This window comes from Tasmannia lanceolata, unplaced genomic scaffold (assembly GCF_043159265.1).
Source record: "Tasmannia lanceolata isolate RefF3 unplaced genomic scaffold, GAP_Taslan_0.1 ptg000013l, whole genome shotgun sequence".
NCBI classification, from domain to species: Eukaryota; Viridiplantae; Streptophyta; class Magnoliopsida; order Canellales; family Winteraceae; genus Tasmannia; species Tasmannia lanceolata.
This window is the reverse complement of record NW_027518690.1, coordinates 50,447,596-50,465,838: the sequence shown is the minus strand read 5'-3', so window position 1 is coordinate 50,465,838 and position 18,243 is coordinate 50,447,596. Positions and strand designations below refer to the sequence as shown.

At 36.6% G+C, this 18,243-nt stretch overlaps 1 protein-coding gene across 3 annotated transcripts; it reads left to right on the top strand.

Moving 5' to 3' along the window:
* The first annotated feature begins 177 nt into the window (after nucleotides 1–177).
* On the top strand, nucleotides 178–16,248 carry LOC143890503 (uncharacterized). Of its 3 annotated transcripts, none has more exons than XM_077395215.1 (19): nucleotides 178–307; nucleotides 1,611–1,735; nucleotides 2,146–2,353; nucleotides 2,555–2,629; nucleotides 2,702–2,776; nucleotides 4,196–4,276; nucleotides 5,407–5,504; nucleotides 7,914–8,085; nucleotides 8,257–8,331; nucleotides 8,405–8,479; nucleotides 8,630–8,701; nucleotides 8,925–8,999; nucleotides 9,648–9,745; nucleotides 11,473–11,608; nucleotides 11,869–11,985; nucleotides 14,191–14,469; nucleotides 15,060–15,269; nucleotides 15,383–15,441; nucleotides 15,742–16,248. In XM_077395215.1, the coding sequence occupies exons 2-19, from the start codon at nucleotides 1,634–1,636 to the stop codon at nucleotides 15,937–15,939; spliced, it is 2,205 nt and encodes a 734-aa protein (XP_077251330.1). In that variant the 5' UTR covers nucleotides 178–307; nucleotides 1,611–1,633; the 3' UTR covers nucleotides 15,940–16,248. The 3 variants fall into 3 exon arrangements, with proteins under 3 accessions (XP_077251330.1, XP_077251329.1, XP_077251331.1); XM_077395214.1 differs by having other exon boundaries at nucleotides 15,383–15,471; XM_077395216.1 differs by lacking the exon at nucleotides 8,257–8,331 and having other exon boundaries at nucleotides 15,383–15,471.
* Nucleotides 16,249–18,243: the final 1,995 nt, after the last annotated feature.

The window sequence follows — 18,243 nt, the reverse complement described above, 5'->3', positions numbered from 1 at the left end:
CTGTTGCATGTGAGAGCAGCCACATGGGCTCACTTTTCAGCAGATTTTGTCTTCATTGAAGAGGTGGCTGCCCTCACATGCAACAGACCATCCGCGAAATGCCTTTTGCGATGGACGCTGTCAAATCCCATTTTTGGGATTTTTCACGCCCGGACACTGTATAATTTCACCCGTTGTTGCAAAGTGGTGCGCACTACGCACGCCGCGCATTTTAAGAGGATTCTCCTCCTCTTCCCTCCCAAAAATTGGTTAAATCAAATAACAAATCCCCAATCGAGCATTCTCCCAATGCAAGAAGTAGCAGAAGGTACTCTCACACCATTTCTAGATCTCCTTAAAATTCGGATTTACATCTTTTGCCTTTCTTCAATCTACATTTTTTCTGTTTCTTTCCCTTCTCACCTCTTCCTGCATAAGCATATGTATGCTGTTGAATATCACAGAATTTTGAGGGATTTTCCTTTCCTAGTTTTCAATTCAAGACTCTTGCAGACTAATATTCTGGTAATTCATATGCATTGTAACAAAAAATCAGAATCTCCTTCTTTTCTCACATCTAAACATTAGAATTTCATCAGAAGAAAGGGAATTACAGAGTTTTATTTCGATCTGCTTCTCAAATTTGGAGCTGATTTAGGTCAGATACTTCGTTTTTTGTAGCCATAGGAGCCTGCCAGGTTTTTTCAACGACTCTATTAATGAAATAAAATGTTAGGTTTTTTGTTTTTTTATTATCTGGATTGTGAATTAAGGAGCTGCAAGGAAATATGAATAACAAATTTTGAAAACTATAAATGCATGTGTGACCTGTTGAAATATTATGATTTGTTTTGTTTATTTTTACTATCCGGATTGCGAATTAAGGAACTGCAACGAAATAAGAATAACAAAATTTTGAAAACTAGAAGTGAGTGTATGACCTGTTTAAAAACCGCACGCCTATCAATTCATTGTTCATTGTTAGTCATGAGTTATTCTTGAACTGTTTAGAGAATTTCAAGGACAAAAAATGCTAGGTTTGGTTGTTCGATCATAATTTAGGAAAACCAATCTTATATGGATGTGAGATTTCAAAGGAAAGACTTAATATATGTCTTCTAAATGAAACTAATCTATGGTTTTGTGGTTTAACTCGCGAACTAAATCCATGATGAGGAGTTGGAAAAATTGATGCTTAAGCTGTCTATGAATATCTTTAAACAAGCTGCAGGCTACAATTCTACCACTGGTATGTGTCGCAAATTGTGGATAAGATGCTTATTCATCTCCCAAATTGATGTCTCTTTCTGCATTTTTGCAATTCTACCCTGTTTAGAATTAGATACTTGCAACATTCAACCTAGAAGAAGGAAACATCAAATGCCTTTTAACTTGAAGATATTCTTCGATTTTACATGTCAGTTTTTATTCCTCACTGAATTACATCATCCTTAGCTGCAAATTTCATGAATTTTTGCTTATTGGTTAAAAATTCTGTGCAACAAGCTATTCTTCCTCTTGGTGTTGATGGGTGATATTTTTCCTGCATTGCCTCCTTAATCTCCATTATATAAACATGTATTCATTCTTGAGATAATTTGAAATGATACGAGTTTCCATCCTCTAACTAGAGAGGAAGCTTGAACTGTAACAAATGGAGAATGCCAAAAGATGGACTGTGACCTACACAAGGCACATCAAGCAGAAAAGGAAAGTGTACCAGGATGGCGCATTGGAGCTTGGCTCAACTGGCAAGGTAATGTGGTTTGTACTCTTTTGTAACCATGTGCAAGGTTTTAAATCTCGGTTTTGGTACGAAATTTCGGGCGAAATTTTCAAAACGTTTCAGCCGAAATTTCCGAAACGTTTCGGCCGAAATTTCCGAAATGTTTCGGCGAAGTTTGGTACTTTTCCGACTCACTGTGAATTTCGTTTCGTTTTCCACCAAAACCGAAATATTTTGGCTTCGTTTCGGCCGGAATTTAAAACCATGACCATGTGCAGAAAGGATTCCAATCATGTATCTAATATTTCATTGTTTGCAAATTTTATATATTTGTAATTTGCTTTGTTTAGTTTTTTGCTCATATTAATTTTTTTTATTTTGGTGAAATACACCGTGCTTATGTTCTGCTGACTTAATACTTTTTTTTGGTCTATATTCAGGTTATGCTTTTTGATGATTGCGAGAAACTCTTACATGTCAGGTTCTTGAAGAAAGAAGAGGTGGTTGAATCTGGTGCAACACTGGAATTTGATACTTATCTTGTTGACATTGGAGATCTTGAAGGAAATTATAAGCATCTATCGAATTCAAATGTTCAAGGAAAAGATAAGGAATCAGTTGAAAAGACTAGAATGCTCCAACAAAAGGGTAGACATGATTCCTCTGTTTGGGAGCTCCATGATTTATTTATTTATTTATATATATATATATATTTTGATTTAATTTTGGAAGTTGTATTTGCATTCAATTGATACTTTTCACAAATTTTCTTTGAATTTTTTTCCAATAATTTTAAATTCAATTGCATTTTTAAGGTTGCTTACATGTATTTGATTGTCCCCTTTATAGATGACAAAAAGACTAAATTGAGAAGCACAGGGGCGCTGCAAAATCACCCAAGTGTGTTATCGAATGCTGTAAGAGGTTAGTCTGTTTGCAATCCATCTGCATCTAAATCTATTGGAAGCATCATCCTTGAATTTTTTTTCCGTTCAGAGAACAGAAAGAATGGATTGCAAAACATCGGAGCACCACAGAATCGCCCCAACATGTCACAGAGCAGTGCAAGAGGTTAGTCTGTTAGCAATTTATTTGCATCAGTATCTGTTTCAAATACTCTCTATCTCTCTCTCTCTATATATATATATACACATGTATGTATGTATGTATGTATGTATGTATGTGTGTGTGTATATGCATGCGTGTACACACACACACACGCACACGCACACGCGCGCGAGCGTACACACACACATTCAAGCTGTTTGGTGGGGGACAAAAGTCATACCACATGGGCTGATAAGGGAGAGACAAGGCAAGTAGTCTCCTAGTAGTTTAAATCAAAACGTGCAACTAAACACCACTGGTAGATGACGTGACACTCCAAAACCACCCAAAACACCTAGTAAAACCCAGAAATTGTGCAACCAAACAAGCCCTAAGCGTTTCCTCTTAATTAATAGACACTTCCTATTTAAGTGATTATTTTTTCCTAAAAAAGTGTTTTCTCATTTTGATAATGTCGAAGGAGCTTTCTTAGAAAAAATGTATTTAAAGGTTGAAAACTCATCTTATGTTTCAAATGAAACATATATGATCTTTTTCCAAAGCTTAATTTTAACTCTACTTGAATAAAACACGTGGAAAAAATAGTCCTTAAAACTTCATAATTCTAATCAGTCTCAAACTCTTCTTTGATACTTATAATCCTTACCCACATTAACCGGAACCTACTATAACACTACTCTTTCTTTTTTGTTTACTTCCAATGAGACTTATTATGCGCTTCTTGTTGACTTTCATTGACACTTCCCACACGTTTCCTCTTTACTTTTTTTGAATGGTAGATGCATTAACCAGCCAAAAGACAGCCCAATACCAAGGTGGCCTGGAGAACCAATTAAAGCAAAACAAAAAGAAGCAAAAAAACACTCAAGAAAATAAAAAAAACAAGCTACAATACAGGCTAACCAAGCTACAAACACAGGTCGGCCCCGCACAAAATCCACACCAGCCAAAAAAAACAAGGCGGGAAACTTCCTCTTTAGTTTCTTTACAGCTTTTCTCTTCCTGCATTTTTTCTTTTCTAGGCCCCTTATTTCTTGCTTCTGCTTCTTGCATCGCTTCTCACACTTGCTTCACAGTCTGGCAACAAAGTGAAATTCACAACTCTTGACCGCCACAAAGTTGGCTAAATGCAACACAGAGCACTATTCAAGGTTACTCTTTGAACATGACACTTTTGCAAGTGTTTTTCTTCGTTGCATGCAGCATTCTATCACTAGTCTCCCTCTCATTTATCTATAGCCTTTATCTCACTATGTTCATAATACTTGTACAGTTGCTGTGGCGAATTGTGTTGAAGTTTGTTTCTTCTTTTCTAGTAAAGTATTTAAGGGTATTTATCATGTTTAGTTAATCATATTATTATCAAGGACACTTTTCTCTTTTGGCATAAATGAACTTGTATTTATGTACTGGTTATTTCAGATTCAGGGAACAAACAAACAGGATTGCAGGGCATTGTTACACAACAGAATCATCCAAATGCCACTCAGACCACCGTAACAGGTTAAAAATGAATTTTCTATTTGCTTCAACCTTTTTTTCATGCAGAATTCTCTTGTCTTGAAGGAGTGAAAATCTTAAATTACCATTCAAAAAAAAAGTGAAAATCTTAAATTATTGATTCAAAAAAGTACAAAAATGTGCCAATGCTAGGATTAAGCCTGCATGTATCCCATACAAGCCAGATTCTTAGTTGAATGTATTCAATTCGAGAGTTTGCCAATTTTTTCTGTAAAGCCATTTGCTTTTCCACGGCCTATGGATATCAGATATGTGCTCATCCATGGAAGTTAGATTATGTATTGGTATTTGGAGTATTAATGCCAAAAAGAGGGGTATCCGCCTGATGGTTTTTGGTGAATTGCCATTTATCTGCAGCACCAAACTAAACATTCTACAAGTTTTCTTTCTAAAACCATTGACTAGAAAACTCTGTTAACTTACCAACTTCTCCAAAAGCTTAAGCTATTGGAGAAAGGCGTTATTTATCTTTTATACTTTAACACTCTCCCGCACGTGCGGCCCACTTGGCAAACACGTGGCACATGTGGTCCCACTTTGGGCTGACCAGCACATGTGGATTTTTTCTATCCGGGAGGTTTGAACTCGAGACCTTTGGCTTTGATACCATGTTAACTTACCAACTTCTCCAAAAGCTTAAGTTGTTGGAGAAAGGCGTTATTTATCTTTTATACTTTAACAAACTCTATTAGATATAATTTCATGATATACTTTAACAAACTTACCAACAGACATGCTTGCTAATGTTAAAAAAAAAGCAGAAGAAAATTCTATTGTCTTGAATGTGACAAAATTATATAAAAAGTTGTTGTCTCTAATTAGCATTAGGTTTTTGTGTTTTTTTTATGTTTTATGTCCTTAATCAGATTTTACTATTTAAATTACGTACGGTAGGTCTAACAAGGAATAAAGATGGTCGATGGTAGTTTGCATGGAAGCAAGAATTTGAGAATTATGTCTGTTGAGTCATTGGTCTGGAATTGGTGAAACCTAAATATAGAAACATCCAACAACCTTGTTACTACAACTTCCCTTCAATGATCCTTGAATACACAGACTTCTTATGTTATCTCTTCATCTTTGTTTTTATACTTTCTTCTAATCCCATGCAGAGTGGCATGCCTTGTACACAACGCAAATAACTCAAAAGGCCAAAAAATATCATGATGGCATCTTGCGACTTTCATTTAGTGGTTCACACAGGAAACAGGTTGATTTACACTCTACACTACTTTTACTTTCACTGTTACAAGGGTTCTTGTAATTTTCTTTTGTGAGGTCTAAACAAGCATCTGGTATCCGAGTAAGCATGGTTTTAAATTTTGGTTTCGGACTCAGCCGAAACTGAAATTTCGATAAAAGGATATGAAATTTCATTTTTTTGGGCCAAAATCACCAAAAATTCAGCCGAAATTCTGTCAACAAATTAAAAAACAGCATTTTAACAAAATTTAGTAAATTTCCAAAATTTCGGCTGAAAATTTGGTAAATTTCAGTCCTGACCGATTCGGATTTCAATCAGAATTTAAAACCATGGTTGAGAGCATGAGGCATTAGGTATTCTCCTTGACAATTGTCTAAATTTACCAGTTGCTAAATGATTTTGAATGTAGCTGTAGGAGTTTGAATGACCCCAGAAGCACGACACTTTCAAGAATAACATAATTGAAGATTGAATTCAATTATTCTTGTGAATGCATGTTTTTTTTGTGTGTGTTGGCTGATTATGGGATGTAAGCATTTATGATTTACCAAAAACTGAATTGAAGTACCAGATGCTATTTTTACTTGAACTGTTCCTTTCTAATTCATGTTGCTAGTGAAAACTTGTCCTTGAATCAACACATGTTATGAGTCCATACTAGTCAGGCTAACTAACCATTTTAGCTTACTTATTTAGGTATCAAAGCGGAACATCTCTAATCCAACTATCTAAATCTTACAATTTGTATATTAGTATCACTCTTTAAAACCATGCACATTATGATCATCAAGTCATCCTTGGAACAAGGATTTGTTGCTTTGTTTCTTGTCTATAACAACCTGACCCATGTAAGAGCTGAAAGAACCTTGATCATCTAATATTATTTACAGCTTGTTAGACTTAGAAATCTACAACTATACAGCTTTTCACATGTTTACATGTTAGCCACATGTGTACGCTAGAAAATTAGCAGGGTGCATTTGGGATTTGTTGCTTTGTCTCTTGTCTATAACAGCCTGACCATGTAAGAACTGAGAGAACCTTGATCAGCTAATATTACTTACATATTGTTAGATATCTACAACTATACAGATTTTCACATGTTTACATGTTAGCCACATCTGTACCCTAGAAAATTCACAGGGTGCTTTTGCATGTGGTAACCTCCATGTCATGACAACCACAAATTTGGCCTATTTTTTATGTAAATGATGGTGGTTACCACATGCAACAGAACCCTGCAAAATTTCAGGAAGCAAAAGTGTCAAAGACTTACCCTGAAAAACGTATGTGTATAATCAAAAGACAACCTGGTCTTTGGTGGTTGAAGGATAGACATTGACTTTGAATTTCATGAGTGAAGAGGTTGTCTCCAGGCCATGGAAATTAGCCATAGTTATTAATCAAAGTTCTCAATTCAGCAAAGAATTGACACCTTCCTTCAAATGTATTCTAGCAATGAGAATGATAGTGGAAATATTTGTGTGTGAAGGTTTAGATCAGCAAACTATAAAATCAGAAATTCCTCTAATCTACGGGATAGATTTGAGAGCATGTTACCAGCTGTTTTGTGCTGTCTTTTAGTTTTGTTGCTGATATGAAGGAGCACTTATCTGTTTCAGTCCTGAGATCACCTCAACATTTGGCTGTTCTTTGGTTTTTAATGGACTCTCTCTCTCTCTCTCTCTCTCTCTCTCTCTCTCTCTCTCTCTCTCTCTCTCTCTCTCTCTCTCAAAAGTTAAAAAAATTAACACAGACAAATGCATGTCACCTTGGTCATAGTTGGCAACAACTTTTACTATTCAAAAAAAAATAAAAATGCCACCTCTTCTCTCTTGGGATGCTTATTGCGATAAACGAGAAAGAAGCACATCTTGTCCAGAGTGTATTTCTCCCTCAATGATTGGATCTCAGATTTGTTAAATGAAGATCGAACTATCTTGGGCTGTAAGTATGTAAAGTCGTCTGAGTGTTTGTATGAATTACCAAACTACGTGATTGAAATTGGTGAGCGGGGGAATTTCCAGGCAGGTATAGTTCTTATTTAAAAACAAAGTTTTCGGGATCTCTTGCCCCATCTTTGTATCTCGAATTCTACGTCCTTAGGATTATGATCAGTTTGCGGTGTCACACTATTATTTGCTTAATAGGAGTATCAATATGCCTACTCGATTACCTTAACCTAGTCTTCGATATCCACCAACTCACTGAGAGGCCAATTGTGTGACAGTCTTCTCTTTGTAAAGGCACTAATTTCTGAGAAAACACAACCATTTACATATTTGATATTCCTTGTTTAAAAGTTCTATATATTTACAATTTGGTTTGTTTAGTTTTGCTTATGTTTATTTATCTTGTAGTATTTGGTGAAATACATGGTCTGCCAAATGGTTAACTTTTTTGGTCTATTTTCAGGTTCTGCTTTATGATGATTTTGGGAAACTCTTAGATAGCCGATTCTTGAAGAAAGAAGAGATGGTTGAATCTGGTGGAACACTGACATTTGATACCTGTCTTGTTGACATTGGAGATTTTCAAGGAAAAGATAAGGAATCAGTTGAAAAGACTAGAGCGCTCAGACAAAAGGGTAGACATGATTCATCTGTTTGGGAGCTCCATAATTTAATTTTATAACTTGTACTAGTATTCCTCTGTTCTTTGTCCAGAAATTTTCTCTGAATATTCTTTCCAAATCTTTTAAAAGTTGAATTGCATTTTAAGGTTGTTCTCATGTACTTGATTGTCCTTATCTTTATAGAGAACAAAAAAAGTGAATTGGGAAGCATAAGGTCACTAAAAAATCACCCTATCGTATTACAGAACACTGGAAGAGGTTAGCCTCCTATCAGTGTATCTGCGTCTAAATATACCGCATGCATCATCCTTAGATTTCCTTTTCTGTTCAGAGAACAACAACACTGAATTACAAAGCATTGGAGCACAACAGAATCGCCCCAACATGACACAGAACACTGCAAGAGGTTAGTCTGTTAGCAATATGTTCGCATCAGTAACCGTTTCAAGTGGGATCTGGTTGTTAATCTCTCTCTATACATACAAATATGTTGTCTGTGTGTTGTGTGTCCGTGTTAGTTAGTGTGCCTAATATGTAATGTATTTTTCTGATACAGAGTACAAAAAGAGTGAATTGCCCAACTCTGGACGCCCGCATAATTGGGTAAAGACACAGACCACTGTACAAGGTTTGTCTTTAAACATTATTTTCTTCCAGTGTTCTTCTGTGTTGCATGCAACATTTGACCATCATGCTTGAACAGTAGTTGTGGTAAATTGTGTCAATGTTTGTTTCTTCATTTCTAGTAAACTATTTAAGACTATTTATCATGTTATCATCAAAGTTACTTTTTATTTTGGCATATATGAGGTTATGAACTCACTATTTATGTATTGGCTTTTTAAATTCAGGGAACAGACAAACAGAGCTGCAAGACAGTGTTACACAACATAATCATCCAAATGCCACACAGAACACCGTAACAGGTTAGACAATGAATTCTCTATGTACTTCAACATGTGTTGAACACGGAATTCTTTCGGCTTGAACAAGTGATAGCCACGTTTCAGGACAATGCTGGAAAACCCAATCGGTATCATTTCACGAAGTGCATTACGTGTTTACTGATGTTAAAAACAAAACAAAAAAAGGAACTGTTTTGTGTTGAATGTAGCACAATTATATAAAAAAGTTCTTAGCAATTCAAAAAAAATTATATAAAAAGTTCCTGCTTCTAAGTAAAACATGGCTTCTACACTTTTTGTATGTTTTATATTCTTATTTGCTTTTTACTGTTTAAATTATATATAGTAGGGACTTCTTGTCCCCATTGTACCTTTCATAATATCAATAAATATATGTCACTTTTCAAAAAATAAATTATATATGGTAGGTCTAGCAAGGAATAAAGATGGTTATTGTAGTTTGCATTGTAAAAAGAAGTTAAGGATGATATCTGTGAAGTGATTCCTTTGGAATTGGTGCAGCCTAAATAAAGAAACACTCAACAATTAGGATAATTCAGCTTCCCTTTAATGATCTTTGAAGACACTGGTTTCATGTCTTTGTTTATTGCAGATGTGTTCTCTCTTTATCCTTGTTCTAATAGATTCTTGACTTATAATCCCATGCAGAATGGCATGCCTTGTACACCACGCAAATAACTCAAAAGGCCAAGAAGTATCATGATGGCATCTTGCGACTTTCTTTTTGTGGTTCACACAGGAAACAGGTCAATCTCCACTTATACACTACTTTTATACAAGGTTCTAAATTTTGGTTTCGGTGTCGGTTTTGGTGTCGGGCCGAAATTTCGGCCGAAATCATGTAAAAATATGATTATGATTTCGTTTTTTTTTTTTTTTAATTCGATTTTGGCTATTTTGGTGAATATTTCATAAATTTCGGTGGAAATTTTGTAAAAAAGGCTAAAACGATATTTCAACGGCAATTTCGGTGACATTTCGGCAAAATTTCAGAATTTCGGTGAAATTTCGCCGAAATCTTGTAAAGAAACGACTTCATGTAAATTTCGTTTCTGTCGTAGCCGAAACTGAAATATTTCGGCCGAAATTTAAAACCATGCTTTTACAGTTCCTGCTAAAGAGTTCTCCTGTTTTCCTTATGTGAGATCTAACCATTCATCTGGTATTCAACTAAGTTGATATCATGAGTCATTAGGTATTGTCCTTGACAATGGTTTGACTGTACCGATGGCTAAGTGCGTGTGAATATAGCTTCTGGAGTATGAGTGACTCCAGAAGCACTGCTCTTACACGAACAAAATAATTCAAGATTGAATTTGTGTTGTTCGGCTGATTTTGGTATGTATGCATCCATGATTTACCAGAACAGAATTGAAGTACCAGACGCTAATGTTACTTAGATTCTTTCTTTCTAATCCAGGTTGCAACTTGCAAGTCAGAACTTGTCCTTGAATCAACACATGTTAGATTCAATACTAGTCAAGCTAACTAACTATTTTAGCCTACTTATGAATGCATCAAAGTGGAACATCTCTAACACTCCCCCTCACGCATGGCCCCTCGTTTTAGAATTGGCCTACATGTGGCACATGTGGCCCCTCTTTTTTGGGTTTACCCTTACATGTGGATTTTAATAACAAGGAGTTTTGAACGCAAGACCTTTGCTCTAATACCATATGAAACTACCAATTACCCCAGAAGCTTAAGCCGTTGGAGAAGGCAATCTTTTATACTTTAATAGTAATCACAAGTCACTATTGGAACAATTGACAATTGTTGCTTTGTTTCTTTTATATAACAGCCTGACGTGGAGACTCTAAAAGAGAACCTTGATTATCTAATACTATTTATATTATTTACTTACAAACACACAGACATATACATCCATATATTTCCATTGTGCATGCCTGAATAATCTAATTTACCATCTAATTATAACTTACTATTACATGATCTTCAAATATAAAGATTATTACACAATTACATATTGGCCACTTTTGCACCCTGCACATTTTTGCGGGGTGCTTTTGCACATGGCAAACACCACGCCACAGAAGACACTACTCTCTCTCTCTCTCTCTCTCTCTCTCTCTCTCTCTCTCTCTCTCTCTCTCTCTCTCTCTCTCTCTCTCTCTCTCTCTCTCTCTCTCTCTCAGAAAAGAAAACACAAATGAATGTCTCACACACTCAAGCTCACACTATTCATATACTTGTACCATGCATTTGCTAATCTGTATTGGCTTCTAGTGCTTTCTATGTTTCATGTTAGAGAATTCCTATTGTGGGCAGTTAAATTAGACCATATGAGCATGAATCGAAAGTAGATGCTTTTCAATGTGTACTATTCCTACCCTGGCCAATTGAATTTGGACCAATTTTCTCTTTTCTATAGATGCTTAGTGTGACCAATGAGAAGGAATTTGATCTTGTCCAGCATGTATTTCTACCTTATTGATTCTTTGAAGAATCTCAGGTTAGTTTGTTAAATGAAGATGGAACTATCTTGGGCAGTAAGTATGTCAAGTTGTCTGAGTATCTGACAAGTGGAAGTACCTATCAGTTACCAAACTATCTGATTGAGATTGGTGAGAGGCGGACTTTTCAGATAGGTATTGTTCTTCAGAAACCAATTTTCTATGATCTTTTTCTTTTCTTTTCTCTTGTTTCTGGTAGGCCCTCGCTTAGTACATCTTAGTTTATAGTGTATAAGCACCATATTCAATTTTTAAGGCATATCTCAAAGTTTCAAGGTAGATGATGAATATATGCATAAGTTTCATCTATCGTGCTCAAATTAGAGAAAATGGCATTAAATCTATATTTTTGAAAGGTCCTGATAGGTTGATACATATATTGCTTGAATGTGCAGGAGAGAACCAAAATGATGCTTCTTCAAGGCAAATTGTGGGTTCATATTCTTGCAGATCAGATGCTGAAAAATTGAAAATTACTGGGACGGTTCCTAGAAAAAAGCTGTTACGAGATGGTTTGTCTTCCATGATATATTTAATATTGTGGTTCGTTTATATAGACTTGAGGTTCTTTTGATCTAAAGAACAATCACATCTTCAATATGTCATGCATATGAAGTTCAAACTGTATCATGTACTTATTCTGCAATCCTAATTCTTAAAATTTTATAAACAAAGATAAATTGTGGACAATGGTGTAGGGTCCAATAACCTTGATACTTTGAAACTTCTGACTGTTCAAGGATGGAGTTTTACAACTTTTACTCTCAGCTGTTCTCTTCTTGCATTTACCTTTCAAGATAGAAAAAAATTGGTAGTCTTTCTTGCCTCGGAATCTAGATTAGGTCATGTTGCATGTACCCTTGGTATTTCCTAGCATACTGGGGTTATAATTTTGCATAATTTTTGTACTTGCTATTTCCTAGGAGAACAATAGTATTGGACATGTACCACCAAAGTTAAAGGCAGACATTGCAATATGTAACAATTTAACTCTTCAAAGCTTGCTGAATGTTATTGAAGTTTACCTCACATGATGTATACATTAAGTCTTAACGACATCTTGGTGAAGAGATACTTAAGACAATCCTTCCTTATATTGCAGCAGGCAGCTTTGGCTGGCTGGGCCCCTTTTTCTTATTGCTTTGGCTTCCTTGTATTGCACTTGATTCACGACCACTCATATATGCATTCAAGCGTTAGAGATAATCCTTTTTTTTTTTTTGAGGAAAGGTGACATTTTATTAATGAAACCAAAAAAAGCAAACAGTAGAAGGGGACAAAATGTCCCCCAAATACATCAGGGGCCAAACATAAGATCAGGTACCATTACATTTCCAGTGAACCTAGCACAGTGACGATGATAGATTCGTGTTCCACCCCACCCCGCGCGAGATTATCCGCCAGTTCATTTGCCGTTCGGTGGCGATGTTGTAGTTTAGGACGTATCAGAAAAACTAGGTCCCTGATCTCGTCCAATTTATCGGCAATACGCCACGGACCGCCGGAGATATTGGAAGCCCATGCAATGGTGTTGGAGGAATCACCTTCAACGATGAGGGGATCAGTTTTGTGCTTCGCAAACCATTGAAGACCGAACAAGAGAGCCGATACCTCGGCTTCATTCACGTCACAAATCCCAGCCGGACCGGAAAAAGACATGAGTGTGTTTCCCTGATGGTCTCGTAACAATCCTCCAATACCCGCTCTCCCCGGGTTCCCACGGGAGCTCCCGTCAAAATTTAATTTCAGCCAATCTTTAGGAGGTGGCTGCCATTGTGGAGCTATGATATTTTTGTGTTTCCTCTCCCCTGCAAGTTTTGCCCAATGGCGAAGAATGTCTCCCACAGGATAGTGAATGCCACTTTTAGCTTTTGCCCATTTTATGAAGGCTAATTTAATGTCAAGGGTGACCTTCGCGGAACACCTTTCTTTGCCCACAAAAATCCGATTATTTCGTTCTGCCCATATGTGCCATACAATGGCATATGGAATTAATGACCACATGTCTTCACCTGTACAGCCGACGAAAGCGCCACACCAATTCAAGATAAGCTTGCGTATGCTTCGTGGAATAACCCACGAATAGCCAAAGGATTTGAAAATGGCCATCCACACCTGGAAAGAGAAGGGGCATAATAGAAACAAATGATTCAGGGATTCAGCAGAGTTCTTGCATAGAACGCAGCGATTGACAAGACTCAATCCTCGCCTCATTAACCTATCAATAGTGTTGATGCCTCTGTGAAGAAGAGTCCATGAGAATGCGGAAGAAAGACTTGACCGAGAATCCCCCTTGAGAATCCGGAGTCCATATCCAACGATCTTCCTTATTCACAGAAAGGTATACGGAACATAATTGGCCCAAGAGATTACCGAGCAGAGCGATCTCCAAGTCTTTTAAATTCCGTCTTAGTCGAATATCCAAAACAATATGGCCGTTGTCACTGCGCCTATTGGCGTTGGAGATAATCTTATCATGGCAGGTTTCCTCACAGGACTTATAGTTTCATTGTAATCTATCCATGGACTTAATGAAGCTTTTTGCTACCACTATTGCCATGTATCTATCTACATTTCCATTGGCATGGTGGCAAGTCCTGTGGAACAAAGTATCAACTGTGCTTCATATTGTAGAGCTTGGATTATGCCAGACTACTTGTTTTGTAATTTGATATTACTACTACTGTCTATTGGTAATCTAGGTTCCTTTTTTGCAGCGGGCCAGATCTTATCTTTTCTTAAAATTCCAACAGCTCAGGAGACTTTTGCCCCGGGGCAGGATGCACCAGAGACCAAATATTCTAAGAGGAGTATCAAACACAACTGTGAAGATGATTGCCAAATTACTACTCAAATTAGTACCTCGGGAAGTGATCTCTCACAAGTCAAAGCTGCTTTGGAATTTTCTTCTTCAGGCTTCATGAAATCAGTAGATCCTGAGCATATATGGAAATTATCGCCAGATAATTTCTTTTCTTCGTCGAAGCGTTCTCTAGGTATTATGATATATCCCAGACTGTGATCAGGGTATCTTATCATACACCACTGTGCTAATGTATGCTTCAAAGTATTTTACCCATCTGAATTATGAACAATAATGTATACACTTAAACAGAGGTTGAAATTGCATAGTAAAAACCTGATGTTGGGAATTTCGGTTTCTTTAGAAACTTCAAAACTTTTTGACTAATTAAGAAATGATCTGGATCCATAGACATCCCTGTATGAGTGCACAAGTCCAAACAAATTCTTTTATCATTTGTGGTTTTAAGGGCCACTTCTAGTATATTGAAGAGCTAGATTACTAGGTTTCTTTATTCCCCAATTTCATGGGAAGAACTCTTCTTAAAAATTCCTGTTCCTAATGAATTGAGAATTATGATTTACTTGCTCGCATAGCAGAAGTAAATCCACATTGCACGTTCACATTGATAAGTTATTTATCGTTACAATTTTATTTCAGTGCTGCACCATCTGACATATCAAAGCCTACGCTAGATTTTGTATATACTAAAGGAAGAGATGAAAGTAGCTTAACTCCTTTAAGGGTCTCAAATTACTCATGTTTCTGATATGATTGTTTCAGACTCACCTAAAAATAGTCAAAGACATGGTACACGACCAGCAAGTACTTCAAACAGCACAAACTGTGGCGATAGCTCCTCTAGAGCATCACTATTCAATAGCTTGAATGAAAATCCACAAGTTGAGGAATCTTTTGGAATTGCTTCTGAAGAGAATCATCATCCAAATGTGGTACTATGTGATACCACTGATGAAAACAAAAAGCTTCCTGGTAAGCGGTCCATATTACCCTGGTTTCCTAAGCTTGTTCAACACCATCATGTGGATTGTATTTCTATTTATGTACCTTTGTTGAGCAGCTGACATAAAGGATTATTTCAACAGGATCTAGAATCAATCTCATGAAGATTCCCAAGGTTGAAAAGGATGAAAATTCCAACCAGGTTCAAAGCTTAGTTCTCTCCACTCTTATGGTTGGACATCTTTTGGTGGCAATTTAGTTCTTTTATGATCCTTCTTTACGGTTTTCGATGTGAAATATACATTGTTGTCGTGCATATGACATTTTTATTGGACCCTTTTGGTCCGTTCCAGCAGTTGTTTTTGCCAATTGTCTGAAATTGGTGTGCAATTTCTTTTTCACCATGTAAAAAATGACGATGTATCCAATGTTCATTTCTGAATTCTTAAAGTTTGTGTTAGACTAAAATGAGTTGTTTATATGTTTGTATTGTTTGGTACAGATTTGTGTGGACAATGTAGATGCAAACACCGAGAAATGTGAGGAAGCCTCAACTTTGGATCCATCATTATGCTCGAGTGATCCGCTTACTTGTGCTGCAACTAGTTCTAAAGAGGGGAGCTTTGAGGACTTCAAGAGCTTATCAGACAAAAGCAAGGACTTCGGTGAGATCCCGCGCTTTGATCTTGGAATGTGGTAAGGGCCTTAAAATTGATAACATTTCTTACGTTGAAAAACATAGGGTGACAAGATCATAGTAGAAAATGGCAAATGATTTTGGGCGGAAGGAAAACTTTTAGGGTGTTTTGCAAAATCTGATTAGGCATACATTGTTCCTTTCAATGCTGTGAATAAAGGTATTGATGATGATGGTAGTTGTTCTACTGGTAGAAATGATAACGATGATTCTATATGGTGAGCATGTTTGAAATTCATTTATGGGTTTTTTTTTTTTTTTTTTTTGTTGCAAACGAAGTCTTTTAGTTTAAGCATATCTGTGAAAGAACAACTCTAGTTTAAGAATTTGTAAAAGGAGGGCTTTCTTTTGCTAGCAACAGTTGCTCATTTCGGTGAGATTCCTAGTAACCCTTCCTTTTTAAGCCATGTGTTTGGCAATCTCTAGTGATGAATCTACAATTTGAAGAAAACCTATAAAGACAAACAAACACCAACTTTGATACAAATGGCACCCCCTTTATTCTGATAATTTCCCCTCAGTTACAATTTACAATATTCACCATGATGGTAATAGCCAATGGAAGAGGTTCAAAATTTTGATACCATTGATCTAATGTTCAGGATTATCAGATTCTGTAGAGTCCATGGTGGGGCCCAAAATATGTAAGGTAGCAATCCGCCTGAAGTTGTGCCACCTACTCTGGTCTCTGGTCAATGTCGAGACTAGTTTAAAGTAGAGTGGGTTCCTACAACACCCTTTTTTGTCTGTTATGTTGGGTCTTATCTTTTTGCCTTCATTTAGAGAAGTAGAAGAGAACAAAATACTACCCGACAGATCACAGCCTAACCACCATAAAACAACTGAAAATGGTATTCCAAGGCTATTATAAACAAAATTTGTTTTTCTTTCATCATCTTGGCTTATGTGGGCTTTACACGGCCATGTAAAGTTAACAGCAAGGGAAACCCATTTGATGTTTTTAATGGCTAACTACTAATGTTCGAGCATTATAACCAAAGTGGGCTCTTAATCCAATCAAACTCATATCCATTTTCATTCCACGTTACTATCTGTTTGCTTTGGATTATGAGAAACGATTTTGAGTCCAAATCCAATTCTTGGCAAAATTAGACGTTTGCTTAGCAATTGTAAAAAATGCACATATATGGCCACGTTTGTATTGCAAGAATAAAAAACAGAATCAGCATCCTATTCTGTTTCCCCAAGAAACAGAATCGAAATAAGTAAAATAAAAAATTTAATTCAAAAAATTCCTATAAAAATTTCATTCTCAATGGGGTAGAATCAGAATGCCACATGTTGGGGCGGGAAACATATTCCATCTTCTTTTCCTCTTTAATTACTCTCTGCTGTCATTTCTACGCCTGTTTCTGCTCATTTTTTTAAAACCAGAATCAGGTAAGGGGAATATGGTGCCAATTCCAATGCCTGATTCACACATATATATAGATGAGATGTAGAAATGATTTGAATCGATTTTACCCATCAAACCAAACGCTCAACTTTGCCAAGAATCGGGTTTTGCTCTCAAAATCGATTCTCGATATCTACAAAAAACAAAAAGGAGGGCTTGAGGAGAAGAAGCAATAAAGAGAATGGAGAACCAAAACAGCTGCATGTACAATCCATTGCACTCTCTTTCTCACATTAATCTTTTAAATAGAAGTGGTTTGAACTTTGAAAAGACGCCCCTCTATTCGTTTCTTTACGCGGGTGAAAGGAGTTCCACTACCGTAACCGTTTTTCTGGCCCTTTTTTACGGCTTTTCCAGCTCTCAACACGTGACAGGTGGGACCCCACACGCAGCCCATGTCTCCTCGTTTTTCATTCCCGCCCATCGTTTTTTTACCTGTCAAACTTGCTTAGAAAATATTCCGCGAGTATTCCGTTGTCGGTTTCCTCTTTCTCGCCCCTGGTTTTTGCTTAAATGACCAAACTACCCTGCAATTTCATCATTTTACTGGGGTCAAGAGCAAGGTGAAATCCAAAATTTTTGGTTTGGTTTCGGTTGAGACTGAAATCGGAATGGATTATACTCGAAACGGTACTTTATTTCGATCGACATTTCACCAAATAATCTCAATTCTTGATGACTATTTAATATTATCCTGAAATTTCAGTTGAAATTACCGAAATTCTATACCCTAGAAATTAGTTGTAGAAAGATTTCGTCAGATTTCGCTGAAATTTTAATGAGGAGCAAAACGCACTCCGAAACCAAAATTTAAAACCTTGGTTGAGAGAGGGAGAGAGATACTTCATCGATAGAGGTAAGGGTAGGGAGAATGGTAGGTCATTTTTGTC